This window comes from Cornus florida, unplaced genomic scaffold (genome assembly GCF_030987335.1).
Source record: "Cornus florida cultivar Cherokee Brave unplaced genomic scaffold, ASM3098733v1 CherokeeBrave_3.0.0_Hap2_Chr02, whole genome shotgun sequence".
NCBI classification, from domain to species: domain Eukaryota; kingdom Viridiplantae; phylum Streptophyta; class Magnoliopsida; order Cornales; family Cornaceae; genus Cornus; species Cornus florida.
Genome location: NW_026775572.1, coordinates 100134401 through 100161060, shown reverse-complemented (window position 1 = coordinate 100161060; position 26660 = coordinate 100134401). Strand labels below are relative to the sequence as shown.

Below are 26660 nucleotides of genomic sequence, written 5' to 3'. Positions count from 1 at the left end.
GTTGGGTTCTCAATTTGGATGAAATTTTACTTTCCTAGCTTGTTTCTAGTTTGTACTCTGTAGGTTTCCTGAGACCTCTCTGGCAAACACAATGAATATTGTAATAACACAAATATAGCAATTTGTTGTTATTGTTGTGTTTTTTTGCATGATAGTGTGTATGTGGCCTGTAGAATACTAATTAATTTTGAATTTTAATTTAATTTTTTTGTTAAACGAGCCGAGCCCGAGCTTTTAAAATCAAGATGAGCCCAAGCCCGAGCTCAAATTTTTGAGCTCGTCACGAGCTGAGCCCGAACAACCTAAAGCTCGGCTCGTCTCGGCTCATTTGCAGCCCTAATAGAGGTGGAAAGTGGTAGTGGTGGTGTTGGAAGGTAGGGGTGGTGGCAATGGTGGATGGTGGTGGTGGAAGGAGATAGTGGTGTAGGTGGTGGTAGGGGGTGGAGAAAGGTGGTGGCAGTGGTGGCATTGGAAGGAAGTGGCAATTGAAGGTGGTGACGGTGGTGAAAGGTAGTGGTGGAAAGTGGTAGTGGTGGTGAAAGGTGGTGGCAGGTGGCGGTTGTCGAAGGCAGTGATAGTGGCTGAAGGTGGTGGTGGTGGTAGCGGCTGTAGCGGTGGTGAAAGGCGGTATTGGCGGCGATGAAAGGCGGTAGTTACGGCAAAGGAAGACGGTGTTGGTGGTGAAAGGTGGTGGCTGTAGTGGTGATGGAAAGTGGTGGATGATGGTGAAAGTCAGTGGCGGTGGTGGTGGTGGTGGAAAACGTGTAAGATTATTTATTAATTGTGTGACCCACATGTTTTGGACATTTGATATATCTCATTAATTAGTGGTTAAGTAAATATGTATCAGATTAATATTATATTATTTGGTCAACTTATAAATTACCTTTATGATAATTAATTATTGGAGAAGTGTTTTCTTATTTATTCCTTACTTTGATGGAAAGTGAAATTAAGGTTATTAAAAACGAAAACTGGTCCTCCCTCTCCCTTTATAAAAGTGCATATATCCCATTAATTATGTACTCTAATAAAAACAACATGTATAATATTTATGTGTATAAAAAGTCAAGAGAAACAACACGTATAATATTTTGTGTATAAAAAGTCAAGAGAAACAATACGTAAAATATTTATTTGTACAAAAGGTCAAGAGAGAGAAATTGGTTTCCATGCTTTGACTATTGCAGTTTAGCATGTTGTTTGTTCACAGAAAGGATCTTCATATTTGCCTTAATCTCTTCGAATTTTACAATTATAGATCGAGATATTTATATCTAACTATTTAATTATGTGAAAATCATGAAGTTTTAAGATATGTGATTCATGTAAATTTGTGTTTAATGTTTGACAAGAATAATTATAGTTTACAAAGCGATGGTAGTGGTGGTGGTAAGCGGTGGTAGTGGTGGTGGTGGTGAAAGGCGGAGGTGGTTTTTGAACTTGAAATATGAGAGTTTTTTGGGAAGTTGATTTTTAAAAAAAAATTACTGGGGAATGGATTTTCATTCCCAATAATGGATTTTCATTCCAAATGGAATGGTCATTCCTAATTTAAATTGCATACCAAACAAAAGAATAGTTAGAATAGACATTTTATTCCTACACACCAAACTTAGCATATAGTTTTTCCTATTTTTATTTAAAATAAAATATAAGAGTAAGCTTTTTTATTTTATTTTTTATTTTTATTGTAAAATCAGACAATATCCATTTCATTTAGAGACCGATGTTAGGTGACCCGCAGGTGAATCAATCAAGACTCACTGTTCTTCGAGTTCTCGTAAACTTTCGCGCTCGAGAGAGAAAAAATCCCTAATCTACATTGTCCCACTCTACGATCTTCGTCAAGAAATCGATTGCATTTCGAATTCAATTCAGAATTCGAATACAACAAAACTCCGAATCTGATCTGCCTGACTTGGCGATGAAACCCTAGTTCTGATCCGACAATCCAGAAAAACCCTAATCGAATCTTCGCATGGATGCGAAGGACATCTTGGGGTTGCCCAAAACTCCATTGTCTTTATCTCAGGAAAAGAAGTCCAGACCCCAGAAAGATTCTCAGAGGAAACCAGACGGCGTTTCAAGGGAGGTATATATTTGCTCTTTCTCACCCAATATTTGATTGGATTTTGCTCGAATTGTTCACTGAATGGTTGGAGAATTGAAGGTATATGCTCTTACGGGTGGTTTGGCGCCTCTCATGCCTTCCATTGACATCGCGCAACTGAAACGGCGAGCTCAAACAGAAAATGAAAAGGTTAGTCATTGTAAAGAATTATTATTATTTTTTTATTCTGGCATTTTTTGCAAAATTGGTTAAATTATAGCATATTGTAGAGTTTAGATGTGTTTGAACTTTGAAGAAGTCCTGGGTGAAGCTAATACGATCGAAATAACATTATGAGGTTTTTTTTTTGTTTTTTTTAAAAAAAAAAATTACTTGCAATTGCTAACAAACAAATTATGCAAGCACTAGCAGTTGATGTGCATCCTCTATTTGGGGGTTAGAGTACTTAGTTTTGCTTTGTTAAAGCTGAATATTAAATAACATAACTACTCTTTGTATGTTCAGCTCATTAATTGAAATTAAGGTCATTTAACTATTTAAGTTGATGTGCATCCCCTATTTGATGATTTGTTGTGATCTTTGGATGACCAAAGTTGCTAAGTTAACATTTAAGTTGGCTTGATTTTTTTATTTTTGGGATTGCTTCGGTATATAGTTGATATTGTGTTCTGATTGCTTTGGAACTAGGTAGTTTACCAGAACTTATCCACAAAAAAAAACAATAGTTCTCATACATTGAAATTTAGGTCATTTAACTTGGCAGCATTCCCCATGTGGCGATATCATGTGAACTTTTGATGAAGAAAATATATATGTACAGGTAGATGTTTTGTTGGGCAATTGGAAAGATTTTTCTTTTTTTTTTTTTTTTTTTTTTTTTGTTTGGCTAGTAATATTTGCTCTGATTGGTCTGGCGGTAGAGACATCGGTAAACTCCTTGTGCTCTCTCTCTTTCTCTAGGAGGGCAATGACACTTTAATTTTTATTTATTTTGGATTTGGGATTCTCCGTTCAGATTACCTGGCAGTGGCTTCCTTTTACAAGTTCTGCACGGAAAGATAATTTGCAGCTTTACCACTGGGTATGTCTCCTGTCCATTGCAAAGTATACTTCAGGAATCATGAATTCTGTTCAAGATTGTAATCTTAGGGTGTTCAAGAAACTTTTGTGGCTCTTTTGCTTTGCAGGTTAGAGTTGTAAATGGGGTTCCTCCAACAGGTGACTATTCATTTGCCAAGTATAACAAGGTATGCACAGTTAATTAAGCTCCAGTCTTCATGTATGTCATGCAACAAATATAATATTTCAGTTTCCACTTAAATATGGAAATTTATTTCATATAGCTTTCGCATAATTGTTTTTTGCCCTACTTAGATATATTTTTTTCATAGGCACCCTAGTTGTATACTTAACATTGCTTTTTATGATTCTTTGTAACAATGAATCTGTTCATTCGATGTGGTGCAGTCTGTCAACATTGTCAAGTACACGGATGAGGAGTATGAAAAGCATTTGACTGATCCTGTAGGTATCACCTTAAAAATGCGTGTTTCTAATTTGATTACCCCTACACTTGTAAGATGTATTTTGATTATGCTTTATATTGCATCTTAAAATATTTTTCCGTTAGTACGCATTTCTGAATTTACCCATTGACGTAACAATCTAATAAACTGAAATATGAGATGATAGAGGAGGATAAAGATTTAGAATGTTATGCTTGTGTATGTTTTTATGAATGCATGTAAAGAATCATATTGCAAGTATGAGGCAGTTTTGGTGCATTACTTGTTATGTTTGGTTCTTCAGACAAGGGGCAAAATAAAATGACAAATGAACCTCTTACTTGCTTTAGGTGTAGTTCCTTGTCAATCAACCTAAACATTTTTTATTTAGGAATACGTGTGCTTAGCATTCTCTCTATCAATGGCCAGATTAGAATTTCTTGGTTTCTGAAGTCATTCTAGATTATTTTTGGTCTTTAACTTAGTTAATTAGTTTCATATAGCTATTTCTTCAAGCATTCAGCTAATTTCGTCAACTTGTTACTTATCAATAGTATTTTATTGGCTGCATTTGATTTTAGACACAATGGATATGTATGAGCACATATTTATTCCGACAAGGCTTTGATTTTGCCACCCAGAAACTTTATTTTTCTTTCCTTAAATTGTTGGCAGTTGAAATTTTCAAGATGTTGAAGGCATTTCTAAAGCATTGAGTTTGCCAAACCTTGCGTTTTGACCCCTTCTGAATTTTAAACCTAAAAAAGTTGAGCATTCTTAAAACTCTATAATATGACCTGGATTAAACTGGATAATACTAATAATATAGGACTTAATGCTGTATTGGTTTAATTAGTTTTGGCTATATCTTTTGTGGCATTGCCTCATGATTCCACATTTTACTTGTCTTTTTGCATTCTCTCATTGTTAGATGTGGACCAAGGAAGAGACAGATCAGCTGTTTGACTTGTGTGAACGGTTTGACCTCCGCTTCGTTGTGATAGCAGATAGGTTTCCATCATCTCGAACTGTGGAGGAACTTAAGGATCGTTATTATACTGGTATTGTACTATCTTGTTTGATATGAATGCTCGACTGTATTATTCGTAAATCTGATAGTCATCCTGGGATATTATCTTTTAGAAATTTTTACTCTATTATTGATTAATATGGCATTCTTTGTGGACAGTATCTCGATCTATCATGATAGCTAGGGCTCCATCTTTTGCTGATGTTTCTGGGCATCCTCTTGTTAAGGTTTAATTGTTTCAGGATTAAGTTTATTACATTAATATACTTTCTTATGTTTTTTGTAGATTTTCACATCATGTTATTTCCTTCTAGTTGACCAAAATTTTACATTAGTAACTTTTAAGCTTTTCATTTCGATGTAGGAACCATACAATTTAACGCAAGAGATTGACCGCAAGCGTGCATTGTCAATGGTCCTCTCTCAAACAAAGCAGCAAGAGCGTAAAGATGCTGAGGTCTGAATTTTTATTTTTCATCTCAGAATGTTCTTTGGCATATTTGTGAACCTTCTTGATGTAACCTTTATTAGAACTATAGAATGAATATGTTGATTCCTTGCTTTGCTGATTTATCCTTTTTTTTTTTTTTTTCAGGTTCTTGCTGAAGCAAAGAGAATATCCGAGTCACGCATGGTTGCAAGGGTAAGTTCTCTATTGGATTAGCGACTCTACTTTTTACCAACGGGTGTTGTTCACAATTAAAACTGAAGAGAAATGTGCTCATTTATACAAGGTCTGTTTGGTTCATTTCTCTGAGGGAAAAAAAAAAAAAAAAAAAAAAAACTATTCTCAGAGAACAAAAAAGAAAAAAGAAGAGTTTGAAAATTGTTCAGTTTTGAAATTGTATTATGAAACAGAGTTAAAAAGGCCTATGGCCGGCTCGGTTCAATTTCTTAAGAACAGTTTCTATATTCAAATAACAGAAACAAAAACAGTTTGAAAATTTATTTGGTTTACAATTTTGTTAAACTATTTCCTGAAAATTTGAGTTTAAAAAGGGTTATTTTAGGGATCAATCTTACATAATAATTCTTGAAAACTATTTCAATGGATTGAACCAATAAATTCAGTGTCCTATTGTTATTTGTTGAAAACTATTTTCTATTCTCAGTTCTTGAAAATTACAACCAAACTGACCCATGGAAGTTGTGTATTTTTCATGGTCTAGTGGCAATGCATCATCTTTATGCTTTGTTATATAAGTAATACCTTGTAAGTACCTCGTGTTGGATTGAAGGATTGTTAGGATCAGAGATACCAAGGCTTCATGGGAGTGAGAAACAGGAAACACTGTTCTTACCACTTAAAGATTTGCAGTTTTGTAATATATATATATATATACACACACACACACACACACACACATATATTGTAATTGAATCAAAAGAAAACTATGTACAAGGAGAAGAGAGGCAAACTTCTCTGGGTTCAAAAACACTGCCACAGCAAGTCATCCAAAGCAGAAAAGCATGAACCTCTCCAAAAGGGAAGGTATCTAACTAACAGAAAACTCACTAAACCTCTTAGGATGGAAGGATATCATTTAAGCCTAACAGTCTCATGGATCTCATGGTCTACCGACCCTTCATCAGTAAAAGTATTAGAGAATCTTCTCGAATTCTTTTCCTTCCTAAGCATGTAGACACAACAAGCCAAGGTAATCTTGTGGAGCATACACAACCAATTCTTATGAGAATTACAGTTCACAGAAGTCCATTCTAAAAGATCAGAGAGAGTAGATTTACCCTACCAGTTCAAGTCCACGGCATCAGCCACAATATTCCACACCTTGAGGGCATCATAATTACACTGAAAGAATAGGTGACAAGCAGTCTCAGAAGTTCTTCTACAGAAAATGCAAGAATCATTTTTGAGTTTAATCCCATTGCTCAAGAATGTCCATAGTCTGCAATTTTCCCTTGGTAGCCCGCCAAAGGATAAAGCAGTGCTTTGGAATTCCTCCCTTGAACCAGATGGTTTTATACTACCCCAAGCCCCATGGTGGGTTCAGAGATCTTCATAAGCATCTTTCAGGAGAAGGGATTGTTGGTAGAAGACTGAACTACCCTGTCACTACCAATACCAGAGGGTAGAGGTTGTTGACCTATCAAAGTCCCAATATCTGTAATAGCTGCAACATGATATGCAGGCCTTTTCCACTGGTTGGCTTCAATAATGTCAGCAACCTTGGCATCCTTAGACAGCCCTGAGTCATAAATAATCCCATATCCCTTGGCTAGACAATTGGCCGACAGGGAAGCCAAGAACCAAATCACAGAGTGGTACTTCTGCCTGAGATAATGATATGTTAGAACTTAAATTTCAGGAACTCTCTAAGCAGGAGCATTTGCCTCCAACACCAGGATGCTGAGGATGGAATTTTTGCAAGCCCGACATTCTTCCTTTTTAACAGGTGGATATTAAACCATTTGCACCACAGAATTAGATTCAGAAACTAAGTCATTAAGAAGGTGCCAGATGTTCTTGGCAAAAATAGCTCTTTTCCAAGTTAGGAGATCCTTGATACCCAAACCACCTTCAGAGAAAGGAGTGAAAATTTCAAGCTAAGACACTTTACATCCTCCTATCTCCAAAGAAGAACCTTACCACAAAATCTCATAAGAGTATGCTGGATGGCAGCCAAGATTTTCTTAGGAAGAATAAAGTGGGCAGGCCGATGGACCTGAATAGGGAAAAAGGATAGTTTTTTAGAAGTTGAAGTCTTCCAGAGTAGGACAGCCAATTTGTAGTCCAGCTTTTGGCCTTGGCTTTGATCTTCTCCACTAATTCTCTGGAATCTTTCACCTTTAATCTGGTTGTGAGAAGAGCGACACCTAAGTATTTGGCAGGCAGAGATCCCTCTGAAAATCCCATATTGTTGAGAATAGTAAGCTTATCTACCACTGTTACACCACCAAAGAAGGCTTTACTCTTAGCAGTGGTAGGAGTGAGACCAGAAAAATCAGAAATGGTATTCAACATCCCATGAATAGTAGTGGCTAATTGAATGCTGCCATCAGAGAAAACAGATAGATCATCAGCAAAACACAAGCGAGACTGCTTTACCTCTTCAACCTCCAGTACTGCTCACATACTGATTGAAGAGCCCATTGAGACCCTCCATGCAAAGCGCAAATAAGTAGGGAGATAGGGGATCATCCTGTCTATTGCCTCTGTCACTCCTAAAGTAACCACATAGCTCCCCATTGATGGCCACAGAGAATACAGGAATGGAAATACACATGAATCCAATCAACAAACTTCTGAGGAAAGTTAGGAGCATGAAGAGTAGCTATGATGTGATTCCAATTGAGAGAGTCATATGATTTCCTTATATCAACTTTGAAAGAGCTTCTAGCTGGGCAAAGATGCTTGTGCTAATCCCTCTGGAGCTTCTGAGTCAACAAAGTGTTGTCTGATATCCTTCTCTGGGGAATGAAAGCTGTTTGGTTAGGAGATATCGGTAGGTTCAGCACCTTTTTAATTCTATTGGCCAAAATCTTAGTCAGACATTTATGTAAGGTGTTGCAACATGCTATGGTCTGAAGTCAGATAGAAGAGAATCCTTAAGGGATTTGGGAACATGGGTAAGGTAAGTGGGACTCATTTCTTTAGGATGTTCCCAGTTGCAAAGCTAAACTTAATAGCTTAACTAATCTCACTGCCCACAATGCTCCAGTTCTTCTTGAAGAAATAGGAGTGAACCTATCAAGCCTTGGGCTCTTCCCATCCTTCATGGAAAACAGAGCACAGTTTTGCAATTTCCTTTACAGTTTTACATTTCTTAAAGGTTCCGAATTCTGGTACACTTATTGTACTAGTAAATCTGCATATTTATACCTATATATAATTGATGACTCCTTTTGGTTGGATTTGTTATTTATTTATTTATTTTTATCTAAAGTGCTTACACATGTCAATGGTGGAGAAATTTTGATGGGTACTATAACTAAAAATGGTTTAAGGGAATAACTGAATTCAAAAAAGAAGGAATACAACGAGGTAAGAAATACTTGTGCAGCACATAGCCCTTTAGTTACTTATTATTGCCTCACACATCCTTCCCAGTTCCTTTCCCACCTTCTTATATATATATATTTATATCGTCTTTAGTATAGTCTAGACTTGTGCTTTGCTCTTTCGTCCATCTTCCAAGCCCTTGATTTTGCTTCTGCATCATTTTTTTAGCTAGCTGTGCTGTGCACTTGCTCTATTAATCATGATGGTCTGGATCACAATGCTGATGCTTTGTTATGATGTTATCAACTCTCCGAGTGTTAACAACCATCTACTTTAAAAGCTTAAGCTGTTAGAGAGGGTGTAATTTTAATATTTAAATCCTCTAACACCAAGTTCATCGGAGCTACAACTAATGCCTAGTTAAGGATTGACTTTTTGGAAATTTCAAGATGATCATTTGGATAAATGACTGATAGCAATTTTCATTATATTTGTAGTAGGGCACTTCAATTAACTGCAATCTTACAATATTCTTGATTAAAACTGTGGACAGTAATGCTACACACTTGTAGCCAAGCTGAGCTGAGGATAAACAGGCTGAGCTAAGCTGAGTATCAAAATATTCAAACTAGGCCCAACAGGCGTGTGGAAAATTTGGATAAATGACTGATAGCAATGTTCATTATATTTATAGAAGGGCACTTCTATTAAGTGCAATCTAACAATATTCTTGGGAAAACTGTGGACAGTAATGCTACTCTAAGACACTTGTAGCCAAGCTGAACCGAGGGTAAACAGGCTGAGCTAAGCTGAGTATATTCAAACTAGGCCCAACAGGCATGGAGAAAATTTGTAGCTGTGTTCGAACTCAGCTACATAATTTCCAGTCTTGATAAAACTCTTCTTCATAAATGTGAAAGCTACTTGACTCAGCTTGATTTGAAACAAGTTGGAGACTTGCATAACGGCAGGTTTGTTGGCTTGATTTAGGAGAAAAACAAATGAGAGGATGAGATAATTCCAAACTCTGCAGTAAGATAAAGACAGAGAGCCTGACATGTAGTGTCGTAGCCTTTTTTAACAAATACTAAAACGAACCAAACTAGTTGAGCGCCAATAGTTTGTCTTGTTTTACAGCCCCATTGGTGTCATTGTCATTCTCAGTTTGATTCTCTTCTGGTAGGTTTCATTTGTTGTGGAAATATATTTATAGTTTTGAATCCTTTTTTTCCTTGAGTAGGCTTGTAAGAGAGAGCCTTCAATGGAAGTTGTCCATATTTCTATACTATGTCGAGTAAATAAAGAAATTGTAACCTGCTTATAATTGCTCTCTTCCATATCGTTGTTGTAAGTTTTTTTCCTTCTTTCATTTACTGTCTTTGGGCCCACAAGACTGATTGTTTAGTCATGCATGTTATTTGCCTTTTCTTGTCCTGTCCTTTCAGGGTGCTGAAGAGTCTGAGTTGCCAGTCACATCCAATGTAGGTGCGGAAGGTACAGAGAGGGCTATTGCTCCTGTTGATAATGTATCACCACCTTCCAATGGTCAATTTGCCTCTGCCACTGCTGCACTTCCATCATCAGCGGCAGAGAGTGCCTCTGTTTCAGGTTCTCTTCGCATGGTATGTTTGATAGTTGGATTTCTTTTGTGGTTTTATTTTTCTTCTTCTTCTCCCCTCCTTCCTTCTTTTATTTTTTATTTATTTTTTTATATCATACTGGCACTTCAGAAAAAGCCTTGGGATAGTGGAGTGTTCAGGGCTTTTTTTCTTCTTTTTTTTTCATATATTTTTTTTAAAGAAAATGAATTTGTCTCCGCAACAATTTGGACTTCTGCTGCTGTCTGAAAGTTCAGTAGAACTTTTATTTGTGCCTTCTTTATGTAGCACATATACGTGTATAAGGGAGTTATATATCATCATATCCGTCTTGGATTCTCCCGGTTACATGTATGAAATTTTGTAGATGTATCCATAATTTTAAATATTTTATTTTTTGTTTTGTTTTATATTTTGAATTCAGTTATGATACTTCTCAAATACACGAGGACACATGCTCAACATTTCTTGAATATTAGGATAGATCATTTCTAGTATATTGTTGTCATATCATTTAAGTATTATAAGTTGGAAATCCAGAATATTTAATAGATTCATAAGAATACTTGTTTGTCATAATTTTTATAGGAGAATGATATATATATATATATATATATATATGTATGTATATATATGTATATATATATATTCATTGGCAAGAAACACACGCACCCCAGTACTAGGATGGGTGATCCCCTGTGAAGTCCTTGTGTTGCATCCCTTTTTACTTATCAAAAAACAAGAAACACACACACCCCACTCACACACCAACTTTGCTCACTCACATACCAAGGGCCTTGTGGCCTAGTGGTATCTCCTCTACCTCTTAAAGTGGATGGTGAGCGTTCGTGTCCCTATAGGAGAATGATATTCAACACTCCATTTTTGTACTGTTGCAATTCACCTCACCCCCACCAACAAAAGAATGACATTACTGTACTTTAAATGGTGAAACCATTCTCACACACCACAATTATCCTAATCAACTCACATCCACTTTTAAGGGGAGCGTTAAGAGTACAAAGTGGAATGAGAATATCATGTCCCTATCTTTATAAGGGAATGTTATAAATGTTAGTAGATTTTTTACTTCTCTCAAACACTTGGTGAGCAAATAAGTAAAGCAAGTAAAGAACTAAAGATGCAAATGTAAGAACAATAACCAAATGTAAGAGATTGGGATAGAGAAGAGCAAACTCAAGAACACCTAGATTTAGAGTGGTTCGGCAACCCCCGCCTACATCCACGACTTAAGAGTGCCTCTCGAAATTTCCAAATCCGCTAAAAAGCTTTTCACAGGTGAAAAGCAAACCCATGCACGACTCTTCGTCATGGTTGAAAAGCAATCCTCACAAAGCACTTCTTCATGGGTGAAAAGCAACCCTTACAAAGCTTTACAAGCTTGTTTCTCTCTTTGTTAAGATCACCTCTCTTAGACTTCAAGACCTTGTTTGGCACGCAGGAATGAAATGGAATGGGAATGGAATGAAGCTGAGAATGAAATGGAATGGCCATTCTCATTCTATTGTTTGGTTGCAAATATGAAATGATGTAGGAATGAAATAATAATCACCATACTAAGCGGTGGTGGTGGAAGGTGACGACGGTGGAAGCGGTGGCGGCAGATGGCGGTTGCAGTGATGGCGGTGGTGGCAGGCGGTGTCGGAAGGCGATGGCGGCAGCATTGGTGGTTTTTGGCATTCCCCCTTTTACAAAGCTGGCCTAGAATAAGCCCACTTCCAGTAGATGCAACAAAAAAATAAACCAGAGAAACTCAACATCAAGTACTAAAAATGATTAGCAAATCTTCAAGCCTAAAATCAAGATAGGCAAGCACATCCCAAATGATAGTCCTGACAGCATAAATAGCAGAATCCTTAGTGCCATTGCGGAGAGATGAATTTCTAATTGGCCAAATTTTGCAAATGGTAACAACAAAAACAGCACCCAAATCCTTTGACTTCCTAGATTTATTAACTGAATTATCCAAGAACCAATCTGTCAATTGTTTAATAGAAGTAAATCGCGGCAGCTCCAAATGAAGTAATGATGCCAGCTCTTGCCAAATTGCAACAGCATAAACACACTCACAGAATAGATGATCGTTAGAATCTATATTTGCCAAACAATTCTGACATATGGAAGTAATAACCAGACCTCTTTTCTGCAAATTAACAAACCTGAGATTCTTGTTATGAAGAATAATAGTGACTCCCACAGCAATGCGAGGTCGGCAGTAACCCCAAAATAATTTACTCCAAGAAATCTTCTGTTTTTTAACCCTACATGCACTCCAAGCAGCTTTCAAAGAGAAAGTACCATGCTTCCATATAACCGAATCAGATCCAGCCTGTAATTGCAAACTTTGGATAGCATTACATATCTCCCCAGGTAAATCAAGATGGAAAATCCAAGAACCATTCTGAATTATTGAAGACAGCATAGTATTTCTGTCAATATGTCGAAATCTTCTAGCGCCAAACTGCTGAACCAATGATTGATTATTACACCATGGATCAGTTAGCAATTTGAACTTCAAACCATCACCAGCCTTGAACTCAGTATGTTCCAGAATTAGGTGTCTAACCCCAACTATTTGTTTCCAGATAGAAGAAGCACTTAACTTTGGAACCACAGACCAAAAACAAGCTTTCTGAAGATACATGGCCTGCAACCATTGGATCCAGAACTTTTCTTTGTTCTGAATAAAGTCCCAACACTGTGTCATTTTTGCTGCACAATCAATATCCTGAATCCTCATAATATTGAATCCACCTTCAGCTACAGGAAGAGTCGCTTGACTCCACTTTACTTGAGACATTTTCTTCAAATCCTGCTTACCACTCCATAAGAACCACTTAAACCTCTTCTCCAGCTGGTATATGACAGCCCAAGGGATTTTAAACCCAAACAACCAATGATAAAGATAAGAAAAAAGAACTGATTTAATCAACTCCATTCTCCCTGCAAGAGACAAATTAATAGTATTCCAGTGAGCTAATTTGGAATTCACTTTATCCAACAACGGTCGACAATCCCGTGTCCTCAACCTTTTATAAGACAAAGGCAGTCCAAGATATTTAAATGGAAACTTCTGAGTCTGAAAATTGAGAATTCTGGACAACCTTCTTCTCCCTCTGCTTTGGAATAGATAATGGAACTCTTCACAGGATTAACTTGCAGTCCAGCAACATCTTTGAATTTCTTAAACACAGCATCCACATTTTTTGCGGTAGAAACATCAGCCTTAACCACCATGAGAAGGTCATCTGCATAAAATGTATGAGAAATATACATCCCAACACTAGCCACAGCCTTACACAATTGAATCCTTCTTGTTTGGATTTCATTAGTCATTAAGGTACTGAAGTATTCAGTGACAAATGAAAACATGAGAGGAGATAATGGACAACCTTGCCTAATCCCCCTAGTAGCACCAAAATAACCAATAGGAACCCCATTACATAAAATGGAGAACTTAGAAGTAGAAATACACTGAGTGACCCAGCCAATCCACCTATCACTAAATCCATGAACCTGCATCCTTCTCAGAATAAACCCCCAATCTACTGAGTCATAAGCTTTTTTCAAATCTACCTGCAGAGCAATGGAAGGATCTCCTTTCTTCTTACCAAAATTTTTAATCAAAGTCAGAAACCAGAAGAAAGTTATCATGCAGTCTTCTTATCTTTATAAAAGCTGACTGTTCAGGTCCTATAAGAGAAGGGAGGACTGTGCTAAGCCTATTGGCTAAGATCTTAGAGATAATTTTATACACTGTATTACAAAGAGCTATAGGCCTGTAATTTGCAATCTTATCCCCATGATTAGCTTTGGGGATTAGAGTAAGAAAGGTAGAGTAAATCCCTTGAGGAAACTTACAGTGGTCAAAAAAATGCATCACAGCTTTGGAGACATCCTTCCCAACCACTGCCCAAAATTTCTGAAAAAATCTAGGAGGAAAACCATCTGGGCCAGGTGCTTTGCCAGGATGAAAACTCATAACCACATCTTTGATTTCTTCAGCAGTAACAGGACCATCAAGAGAAATGCACTCATCTGGGGTTAACACCTTCCTAGGAGGGCACACATCCTGAATTCTCTCTCCTTGCTGAGAATATAAGTCAGTGTAGAAGTTAACCAACCACTCTCTAATCACTTTGGGATCTGCAGACTGCTCTCCTGTTGAATTTTGCAGTTGAGTAATATATTATAACCTCTTCTTTGCTTGACCATATTGTGAAAAAATTCATTGCATTTGTCCCCTTCTTTCAGCCACTTACTTCTGGATTTTTGAGCCCACAAGATTTCTTCAATATCTAGAGCATGTTGTAATTGAACACTAGCTTCTCTCTCTTTAAGAACACTTTCCTCTTGCTCTGAAACTGTACGTATTCTCTTATTCCATTCTTTGACAGCAGATTTCACAGCCCTTAAATTCTGTTGCAACACATGTAAAGGACTTCCAGAACCTGAAACCTCCCAAGCTTTGGAAACCACCTTAGCAACTTCCTCTAGAACACACCAAATCTTAAGGAATTTAGATGGCTTAGGACCTTCAGAACAATGAAGATGCCATTTAGTAGCTAGACCATAATGATCAGATAATGAAGCTGCTGTAAGATGAACTTTAACATCATTGAATTGCTGAAGCCACCTATCATTAATCAAGACTCTATCCAATTTAGCATTGATCCTCTTCTGCATACTCTGTTTATTTCACCATGAGCACTCACCATTGTTTATAGGAACATCCTCCATCTTAAGATCATAAATGACACTATTAAATTCATCCAGCCTACTTTGAGGAATTTTCAGACCACCCTTCTTCTCATGGTTGAATCGAACCACATTCCAATCCCCCAAAGCAATCCAAGCTCCATTAATTTTATTAGCTTGGACCTTAAGAGACTTTCATAACTCCCTTCTGTCAATAGCTCTATTTGCAGCATATACAGCCGTAACATAAAAACATAAACCAGACCCTAGATGAGTTACCTGCCAAACCAAAATTTTCCTAAATGATTAGACCTGTAGTTAGCCATCCAAGACCATTGAGGACCAAACTTTTTCTGAATTCTAGCTGATTTTCCCTCCTTGAACTCTAGTTTCCACAAGGACAGTTAAAGCAAACTGATTGTCAATTAGCCACTGCTTTACTTCCTTTTGCATGGGAGGTCTATTGAGACCTCTCACATTCCAAGCCCCTAACATTGCTGAGAATTAGGTAGTGTACCACTACCTGTAAGTTTACCTCTAGTCACTCTATCCAAAGGTGGGATCACTGGTTTTTTACGTTGTCTGGATTTTCCTCCACCTCAATCCGCTGATGAAGCAGTACTACTAGACAGAAATCCATCCTGTTGTCCCTCATCCACAACACTATCAGCAACAATTTCAGACTTATCTTGCAAAATTCTTGGACTATTGGTGCTTGAAAGAGTCTGTGTATCATCATTATGCCCTTCCTCATTAGCCTTTTGAACCACCACTTGAACCTCAGAGACATTACATTGTCTGTCATATGTGCATGCCTCACATTTTGAGCTTCCTTCTCTAGACCTGGATCTTCAATAATAACTTGGGATCACCATCCATAATTAACTTGGGATCTTCCAACTCAACAACATCTTCGGGAATCACTTCATCCCCATTAAACTCTTCCTTATCCTCTAGTAAGGCAAATGCATTTGATGTCTCCACCAAGGCTTCTTTCTGTAAATGTCTTTGAGATAAATTATCAACCACCTTATCAGCACTATCTAATGCAACCATCTTTCCTTTTTGTTTAACCACCCACTGGTCCTTGGATTTCTTAGACTTTTGCTTAGCCTGAATAACCTTTAGAGGGCATCTCTCTTCACTGTGATCAACTCGCTGGCACATCTTACACGCCACCAGTTTTCATTCATATTCCAAAGCAAATATGGCAATCAACACCATGTATATCAATTATCATGGAATCTGGTAACTCTTCTTTGACTTCCACTTCCACCATAACCCGAACAAAATGTCCCTTATCTCTAGTAGTCTCCGGATCATCCATATAAATAGGTTTCACGAAGGAGGAACAAACCTTAGATACAGAAACTTCATTCCGGCAATGCATCGGCAAATCATATATACGTAACCACACAGGAACCGTTTCCAGTATTTCTTTTTTTAGGTAAACATTCTTGTTCCATCTCTTCATTATGATAGGTCTTCCCTCAAACGTATGTATTCTGGATAAAACCTTTAGAACATCTTCATCGTTCTTGAACCTAACCATAAAGAAACCATCTTTGAGATAGACCAAAGTAAAATCTTTCGCCCAGTACTTAGCCACAAAGGATTTGAAGTAAGGATAATATGGCTTCTTGCCCATTACGTATCCCACCACAGAAGATTTCCAATAAGTTACTTCCTCAACAACATCTGCATTCGTGATTGAGACTTTCGCACCCCTACACTCTTGATGATAATATAAGTTCTTAAAAGTGGTTTGAGAAGCATAAAAAAAACTACTATATTTAGGTTTTGGGGGAGAACTCCGTCCTGGAGAACTTGACGGTGCCGTGGGGGAGGAAGTCTGACCCTCCTCCATGAAGGTCGTACCCCCCTCAGCCGTTACCCTAATCGTTCTTAGATCGCCTATGAAACGAGAGAGAAAATGGTAAAAAAGTCAGAAACGACGTCGTTTTATATCCAAGTATGAAATTTCTATAACTTGGACCCTCATTCTTGACAACCAAACATAATTTTAAGCTGCAGTGGTCGTTGTGGCGGCCAAGAATTTCATTCCTTGGAATGAATTATCATTCCATCCGTTTAGATGTGGAATGGATTTTCATTCTCACTTTAAATGTCATACCAAACAAATGAATGGTTGGAATGGGCATTACATTCCATTTTTTTTTTTTCCTTAAATTATTCCACTCCATTCCATTCCTGCGTACCAAACTAGGCTCAAAGGTTGTACCAACCCTTCTTCAACAATCCCCTATTTTTCTCTCAAATTCGCATCTTATTACATTAAAACACTCTCATTCCTTCAAAGGTGCCTTGAATAAGGTCATTTTTAGCTTAAAAGTCTCATTTTCACTCGAAATTCGTATTTGTTTACATTAAAACACACTCATTCCTTCAAAGGTACCTTGAATAAGGTCATTTTTAATTCAAAACTCTCATTTTAACTCAAAGTTCCTATCTTTATTCATTAAAACACTCTCATTCCTTCAAAGGTTCCTTGAATAAGGTCATTTTTAGCTTAAAAGTCTCAATTCACTTGCAGTTCGTATCTTTTTACATTAAATCACTCTCATTCTTTCAATGGTACCTTGTTGAATAAGGTCATTTTTAGCTTAAAATTCTCATTTTCACTCGAAGTTCGTATCTTTTTACATTAAAACACTCTCATTCCTTCAAAGGTACCTTCAATAAGGTCATTTTTAGCTTAAAAGTCGCATTTTCACTCAAAGTTCGTATCTTCATACATTAAATCACTCTCATTCCTTCAATGGATGGATATACAAGTCAAAGCTCTCTTTATTAGAGTAGTGGATGTAGCAAGTAATAAAAGCTCAACCCTAGATGGAAATAGTATGTCCGAGAGATATACAAATGTGTAGCACAAAAATGGCAAAGATCTCTAGATAATATGAGTGTGATGCAAGAGATGTGTTGGAGAATAATTATAGAATTTATAGGAGTGATTTAAGCCCTTAAATAGGGTTGGCAATTGGGTGGGTTTGGGCGGGTTTTGGGTTTTGGGTTGGTATGAATGGGACAGTAGCTCATTCTCAACCCGCCAATGGTGGGTCATAAATGGGTAAGGGCTCAAATGGGCAGGTCAAAACGGGTTAACCCGTTCCAACCCGTTATTTATTTATTTTCTCTGTTGCAAACCCGTGATATTGAAAAAGCAAATTCAAAATGACAAACAAGGTTTCATTTTTTTTCCCCTCAAATAAGATTTTATTGACTACCATATTAAATTGAAAAATTGAAATCAAAACCTTGTACTTAAAAAAAAAAAAAAAAAAAACAACTAATAATAATAATAATAATTTTGTTAATTTAAAAACAGTTCTTATAAATAAAAAATACATATTATATATATACATGTAGTATTTTTTTTCTTTACATTCTTTGAAGGAGCAAATATTTTTTTTCCCGATAAGTGAGTAAAATAAATAGAAATAGGAGAACTGTACATGCATACCCCAGGGTCAAAACAAAATAAAATCAAGCCTAATGGATATGGCGACAAAAACAGTACCACAGAGTTGCAAAGTTAAAACCCAGGTACAAAAATATTAGGCCCAACAAAACAGGCCCCAAGTTACCAAAGACCAGTCCACATACATCAACTCTACATACATCTTATATTGATATATTCTTGGGCAAATTTCACGAAACCCCCAATACTATCACTTTTTTGATCAAATATCCCCAACCTATTTTAGAAAACCCCCAACACTATGAAATTTGATCACATTGCCCTAATTCTATGGTTAAATGATGAAATTAACCTTCTGATATACTAATTAATTTTAAAAAGCAAAAATCAGTATTTTACAAATTACAGAAATAACCTTTAGTGAAATTTGCTCATATATATATATATATATATATATATATATATATATATTCTTTTTTCCATATCCATTACATCCGGCGATGACAGCACCACTACCGGCGACCGCCGCAACACCACCATCCCCATCTTCATAACTGCCACCACCATTCCCAACCCACAACCACTAGCGGCCAATTGAAGGCTTGTATCACAAAATTCTCGCCGTCATTTGGTTTCAGATTTCCAATTCCTCGGAATTGTTTTCTCCCCAGTTCTGATTTCAACTGGAATTCTTTTTCTTTCTCTTCCTTGATTAGGACTCATCCAAACGACGGAAAAGGAATTCAATTCCACCGACGCATGACAAACCCATGATTCATCATCACCAGAGGAAGATCGCAAATGGGTCTCACGCGAACAACACCCACGGTCCAAACCCAAAACGGGTTTGGGTTTGGATTTGGATCCAAATTCGTTTTACGTCGATTAGTTTGTTGAATGGAACTTGAGAGCACCATTGGAGGTCATATACGAAGAGTACGAAGGTGAAGACGAAGAAGGATAAGGAAACGACGACGTTCCGGTTGAGACAGGAGAGAGACGTGAAATAGGTATCGAGAGATACCCTTCGTTGTCGTTGTATTATCCGGAATCTGCATCGGAGACGACTGACGCTTCTTCGAGTTTGTCCAGTAGTTGCTCTAGTGTAATTTCCAGCACGCGAACCTACAACAATGTCACGTGAATGGGGAAGAGAGAGGGTTTGGCTCGTGATCTGAAGAGGAAGCAAATCGACTCGGCTCTTTTGCATCGCCGACCCAAAGCCATCTTAAAGCTCTTGTTTGATGGTTGTGCTTCTGAAGTGAAGATTCGTCAATTGCTTCGGTGACAGCCCAGACACTAGCAAAGCGTTGAGAATGTGATCTCTCTCTCTCTTTAGAATTCATAACTTGGCTGATCCAATCAGTGTATGGTTGTATGATCACATACGTAGATTATATTAGAAAAGTAATACAGACTGGATCAACGGTGATGGTTGCTATAAAATATGGTATATGTAATGTTATTTGAGGATTAATATATAAAAAGGGTAAAATGGGTTTGAATAAAACAACTGCGTTTTGTGCCAAGAAATTTGCACATCAAAACGCGGTCGTTTTATGCTTTGATGAGTTAAAATGTTACAAAGGTTATTTTTGTAATTGACAAAATACTGTTTTTTGCTTTTTAAATCAATTGGTATATCAGAAGGGTACTTTCGTCATTTAATCACAGACATGGTGCAATGTGATCAAATTTCATAGTGTTGGGGGTTTTCTAAAGTAGGTTGGGGGTATTTGATAAAAAAAGTGATAGTGTTGGGGATTTCGTGAAATTTGCCCTATATTCTTTATTGATTGTTTATATATATATATATATATATGTATATATTAATAGATATATAAATCCCAATTGCCACCCCTGGAAGAGAAAAAAGGATAGGAAAAAGAAGAGAGGAGAGAGAGGAGACAGAAAATGAGAGAGGAGAGAGAGAGAGACGAGAAAACGAGATAAATGAGAAAAGAGAAACGAGGAGAGAGAAGACGAGAGGGGAGAGATAAAGAGTGGAGAGAGAAAACGAGAGGAGCGAGAGAGACAAGAGAGATAAAATGAAATAAAGTAATTTGATTTTGAAAAATATCATGTGTGGTGGGTTAAGTGGCAAAATATCATGAATGCCCAACTTGCCAAAGAAACTCCTCAAAAGATGATGAGAAGGTGTCCGGAACAAAGTCAGGAAATTGACAAGGGGAAAATGACTAGATCTTGTCGGGGAAAATAAACCGAAACTCATCGGGGAAAATGGCCAGATCTACGCTGAGAAAAATGGCCGGAACTAAGCTGGGAAAATGGCTAGAACTAAGTCGAGAAATAGTCGGAACAACACTGGGAAAAGCCGGAACAAATGGCGAGAACACTGTTGGGAAATGACCGGAACTAAGCCAGGAAATAGGCAAGAACTATGCCGGGAAAACCAACCGGAACTCGCTGGGGACTGGCGGAACTATGCCGGGAAAGGAATGTGAAGACATAGAGAATATGCTCCATGATAAGAATACCAATACTCCCCCTCAAATTCTAGATGGGATTACAAGAACATCTAGGATTTGAGAAGAGAAATAGATTGGTGTAGATCCTCGTAACAATTACCGCAACAACAAAAAATAAAAAAATTATTTATTTATTTATTTTTTTCCTTTGTGGTGGCTGACATGTGCACACCATTTTTATTTATTTATATAATTTTTAACATCATCCTATCCCCCATTTTTTTTTTCTTTCTCCAACAAAACAAGGGTTTACAACCCCAATACAAACACACGCCGCCTCAAAAGCAAAGAAACACAAAACACTGAAAAGTGATAACAAGCGTGAGACACCGTCAGTCACAAACGCATGTAAACAACAATAACCTCTCTGTTTTTGGCGTGAGGTGTCATCGATGGCAACTGTAAGTAGAGCAGAGGAAGCCTCTGCAAACAACTTCGAATTTGGAGATGACGTCAGATATTAGCCAAACAGAGCAAAGTAGCTACGACGGCAACGAATAATCAGATCAATACAAACGGTGTTCTCCATTTGGATATGTCGATTGAGAATCAAATAGGTGGCGACGGCGACGCGAATCCATGGAGGTTCACGCGCGTCGAAGTAGTGGATCGGTTGTAGAAACTGTTCGAAGGAGAGGAGCTGTATTGAACAATGACGACGATTAGAATCCACTGGAGGGAGAGATTGCTCGTTGGAAAGTCTATGCGACGAATGCTGCCACGTGAGGCGTGTAGAGCACTCGATTTGCAAATTACCGACGTGTTGCCGGAGCATGGATGTTCCTAATGGTGTGTATAAGAGCAGTTGGCGCGCATGTTTGGAAGCAAAAAATTTTGCAGAAAATTGAGGTGAGCAAAATGGACAGAACCACCTAAGGGAACAGATCGTCGGCGAAGGAGATATTGGTATTCTTCACTAAAGTGGAGAAAATGAAGAAAGAACTAAGGGTTTAAAACCTTAGTGGTGAAAAACAAATCTGTAGGACGCTAACTGAAGAAACAGAGAAAACAACACACAGGTATGCTTCTATGTGATTATCTACCTAAGGATTGATGCTCTGATACTATGTTGAAAGAAAAAATAAAAGTTGAAGAGAGACATTAAAACATGAAGAACACAAGAATATAATGTGGTTCAAGCGACTAGGGGCTTACATCCACGGCACACAAAGCCCATAGGGCTACATTTCTTTCATTACATTCTCTCCTGATTTTGTTTACAATAACTATCTCTATTTATAGGTGAATTGGGGAAGACTTCTAATAAAGGAATTACAGAGAAAGTCAAATATAAATATGGCAACAACTTATTGCCCTCCTCAAGTTGGTACATGAAGATTTAACTCAAGTGTCCAACTTGAAATTAAATATGAAGTTGTTGAGAGTCTGAGATGAGTAAATCCGAGATGAGTTGATCCTGAAATTCGAGACAAGTTGATCCGAAGATCCGAGACGAGTTGATCCGAAGATTCGAGACGAGTTGAATGGAGATCCAAGACAAATTGATCTGAAAATCTGAGACGAGTAGAGTATAGAGTAGGGTATTATGATAAACCTGCTTTAATACCATGCTGAAATTGAAGAGAAAAATATAAAATGAAGAACACAAGTATATAACGTGGTTCAACCACTAGGGCTTACATCCACGACACAAATCCCAAATGGCTACATCTCTTTCGTTACATTCTCTCTTGATTTTGTTTACAATAACCACCTCTATTTATAGATGAATTGGGGAAGACTTGTAATAAAGGGATTACACAGAAAGTCAAATATAAATATGGCAACAAGTATAGCAACATTAACTTTCTGTCAGAGTGATTTATGGGCTTTAATCACTCCTATGATTATTCTCCAACAAGATGGAAATCAGGTTTTTCCCATAGGAGTAACGCTTTCAAGAGATGAGAGTAGCTAAAGCTTTTTCAAAATGTGTGCAAAAGGAATCTCAAAATTACCCAAGAGGGTAAGACTTCTTATATTTATAGCCTCATTGGGAAATGTGTCTGTTATAGCACTTAATGACTTGTTTGGATATGAGTTTTTGAAAATTGTGTCCTTTTTTTATACATGTCTGTCGCTGAGCCATAATAGGCATCTGTGAGACCGTGAACCCAGATTATGCCTTTGTGGTATGATGGTATAGATGTTTGTCGTGAAGACTATAGTCGTTTGTGGGTCATACCCAGTAGGGTTTGGATTTTCAGATCTGGCTTATAGACGTCTGTCTATGATAATTCTGGAAAATGTCTGTCTCAGTATTTTCTTAAAACACAGGCATAGACATCTGTGGAACCTTCCGTAGACGTCAGTTAGTCAAGTTCAGATTTTAGCTTTTGAACTCAACAGACGTATGTGACACGTTTTATAGACGTTCTTTTTCTGAAATTTCTAACTTTCGACACGAAGGCATAGACATCTGTAGGTAATTCATAAAAGTCTGTCTCTTCTTTGCACTTTTAAGTTGGATTTTCTTTAGCCCATAAAGATGTCTTGGTCGCTTGTAATCTTAAGTTATAAACTTCTTGAGGCTCAAATTAACTTTGGCCATGTCCAATGACCATATGAATGAAACCATCCAAGTCCAAGGGTAAAGTTAACTTATTTTAGAGACCATAGTGTGATATGCACAAGTACTTCATTTGGTGGTAGATTAATTTTAGTGTCCTAGACTTGAGCTTTCAAATCACATGCAGCGTGCATTAGTTTAGATTCAAGTCCCTGCATTCACCAACCTATGCTACCCATGATCTTGGCCTTCATGCTCCATCATCATCATGATCCATAGATCCACATGAGCTTTTAATACTTCAGTTTCACAATAAATGTGAGAATAGCAATACTCAGGTAAATTGTCAAATACTCATATTAATAGATTGTTATCATCAAAATCACCCAAATGACCTTGGGGTTAACAATAAACATGTATATAACATGGAAAACAATTGTTGTTATTAATTTAAACATAATTACATATGTTTAAATTTTTATATATACATTTCTAATGTCTTCTTAAATTCTTTCATATCTCAAGTCTGCATAGTGTCGTATCTGTATCTCATATCCATATTCACACTTAATAGTTCGTTTCAATCAATAAAAATAATTTTTTTACCAGGATTTTTCCTATTTCACATTGCTAAATGATTTGTTTTTACATTTTCTTTTCATTTTGAGTGTATAGCTCTTTTTTTCCATGTATTTCCACGTATTATTGCATATTTCAGCAGTAATACATCATTATTTGATTCTTATGTAGTAATATTGGTCAGAATTTTCAATTGCCTCACTGACTGAGAAAGTTTTCAGCTCCGGGTTTACACGAGAACATATGCACTTGACCAAATGGTGCAAGCAGTAAGCTCATCTGCCGGACTTCGTACTATCAAGCGGGTTGAGCAAACTTTACAAGATCTCGGGGTTCATTTTTGCTCCTTAAACTATTGATTTGATATAGATAATCTTTTTGTGTCATGTAGCATGATTTAATTTTTTGGATGTATATAAGGTGAAAAACTCACTTTGTACCATTTCATTATTTAATTTTTTTTAAAATAAAATTTTTACTACTGCAAACTTCTTAGTCGAACCAAGATGATATTTGGTCCTCATGCAAAATCCTTATTAAAAAATTAGCAAGGGTTGCTTTTTGGCCACACTTGTCTGATTATATCTAACTTAAGCTGAGAGACTTTGATTTTTAAATTTCAAGAAATACGTTACTAGTTGTTTCCGCTTAAAAAATAATAATGTTTCTGAAATCTGATATGTAATTGTTCCACTTCTCAACCATTCTCCTCCATTAATTTATTTCTTTTATGAAGTGAATACTAATGCCTTTTTCTTTTTACAGGTTAATTTGAAACCGAAGGTTCCAACCAAAGCTGTATGTGCAGAGCATCTTGAATTAAGAAAGGAAATACTGACTCTACTAAATCTTCAGAAACAGGTATTCCTTTCTAAGATTTGTATTTGTTTTTATTCTATTTACTATAATAAGATATGTATATAATATTTTGAGGTTGCAAATGTTCTCCTTTTCTAGTATTATGTAATTATTGTTTCTTAATTTAGTAAAAGTTTGTTTTTCTTTGAGGTTTAAAACTTCATTTTCTGGGCAAAACTGCCGTACTATTTCGTCCATTAGTTTATGTGGTCACTACGTCTTTGCGTTTGTACAAAACTAAGCAACTTTGCTTTGTCTTTGAAGTTCACATTCTTTATATCATCTGTTGTGACTCAAATTTTGTGTGATAAATATAGTACTATTGTATTATTGGTATGATTTATGGTTTTTATCATAAATATATGAATAATATTTTTTATTATCTTTGACATCACAAATATGTATTTTTTTTATTGTCATTTGACATGTTTGACCTTTGTGTGTTTGAATAATCAGTTGCAATACAAGGAGGCGGAAGGTTCATCTTATCGTGAAGGTTCATACACTGAAACACCAAGCACTCCTAAGGTAAGTTTTTATAATTTTGTTTTCCCATCCAGTAAGCATATATACATTGTACATATCCACATTTTTAAAGAAAATTGTTGTGAAAAATGTGGTCCTCTTCTATGGACGTAAAGTTTTGGTTTCCATATGTTGACAGCGTACGTCACGTGGTGTGGAACAGGACCGGACATTCATTCCTGATTCCATAGGTTTTGGAGGTAATATAATAATACCTGTACTGGACATTCCAATCTGGTATTGCATTTCCTTTAGTTATTTTCTTTTATTTTTTCCATTTGTCACTTTCAAATTTTTGCATGAGATGGGTGGCTTTTGTTAATTAAATTCGTGTGTTGGATCGGAATTTCAGGGGAAAGATTCATCAAAAGGGACCAGAAGCGCAAGGCAAGTACCTAATCAGTCTTATTTTATTTTCCTCCTTAGAGTTGCTGAACGTTTCATAATCCTGGCTCTACAGGCACCGGGACGATTAGCAGAAGCTCCATCATCACCAGCTCAGTCTAATAAAAGGCCTCGAAAGTTAAAAGCTTCAGACTGATAATTTGGCTGGTAAATAACCTAATAACTAATACTCATTCTTTAATTGTATGTGATGCTCTAGCTCACTGGCAATTATTAGAAGTAGCAGTTCTGAAATATTCGTTCTCTGTGCAAGGACTGATATTTTTCTTTATGTTGCAGTAGCAGCTCCTTGCTAGCAGACTAGCTGTGGCGTCTCGTGGGCTGAATAGATGGCAGGTTCTTAACAGCAGAGAATTTGTCATTGTTAAAAAATGTTACTACTAACGGAAGGGAAAGCCCCGTATGATTTCATTAGTAGGATTATTAGGTTTGGATATCATCAGAAGTCCGAGGAATGTCAGAATCATCTTGCCGTTCCAAGTATTCACATCCTTGTGATTTCACAACGAAACTGTCCTACAAAGAAGCACCGGAGACTTTCAACACAGTAGTTGGATTCCTTCTGTGAAGAAGTGGTTTCTGTTTGGTGTATTTGCGGGTTTATTGTTAATGTACACTACTAATCTATGTTAGTTTTTTTTTTTCGTGTAAATATTATTTGCAGCGAGTAGAATTTAGTTGGTATTTCTATCTGAGGTACTACTTTCTAATTGTTTCTTAAGCAAATATGATTCAAGCATCAAATTACAATGTGTTTCACTTTAGGGACCATTTGAAAATCTGTAGGCATCTCTTAATAAGTTTTCTAATGAATATGCTATAGCCCAATACTATTTTTAATTAAATGAGCTATAGCATATTAATAAGCATTTGTTGGCAAACGTGAAGAGATTGATTTTTGTTTTTTTTTTCCTCAGTTGGTACTACACTCTTTCAAAGAATTGTTTGCATTCAAGATGATTCAAA

The 26660-nt window shown here is 36.8% G+C and overlaps 1 protein-coding gene across 1 annotated transcript; it reads left to right on the top strand.

The window, feature by feature from the left end:
* Nucleotides 1-1732: 1732 nt before the first annotated feature.
* On the top strand, nucleotides 1733-26456 carry LOC132295501 (SWR1-complex protein 4). The gene is made up of 17 exons (XM_059793791.1): nucleotides 1733-2095; nucleotides 2174-2263; nucleotides 3090-3155; nucleotides 3262-3321; nucleotides 3542-3598; nucleotides 4511-4640; nucleotides 4769-4836; nucleotides 4974-5066; nucleotides 5205-5252; nucleotides 10016-10192; nucleotides 24128-24238; nucleotides 24672-24767; nucleotides 25221-25292; nucleotides 25429-25489; nucleotides 25642-25676; nucleotides 25750-25841; nucleotides 25974-26456. Exons 1-16 carry the CDS (start codon nucleotides 1982-1984, stop codon nucleotides 25828-25830), a joined length of 1359 nt encoding a protein of 452 aa, XP_059649774.1. The 5' UTR covers nucleotides 1733-1981; the 3' UTR covers nucleotides 25831-25841; nucleotides 25974-26456.
* Nucleotides 26457-26660: the final 204 nt, after the last annotated feature.

What these genes read in the sequence shown, in the direction of transcription:
- LOC132295501 (XM_059793791.1), top strand. Translation starts at nt 1,982, where the DNA reads ATGGATGCGAAGGACATCTTGGGGTTGCCCAAAACTCCATTGTCTTTA. An exon ending in CTCAAACAGAAAATGAAAAG is followed by an intron (nt 2,264 to 3,089) that starts GTTAGTCATTGT and finishes TTCTCCGTTCAG; the next exon opens with ATTACCTGGCAGTGGCTTCC. An exon ending in CTGGGCATCCTCTTGTTAAG is followed by an intron (nt 4,837 to 4,973) that starts GTTTAATTGTTT and finishes ATTTCGATGTAG; the next exon opens with GAACCATACAATTTAACGCA.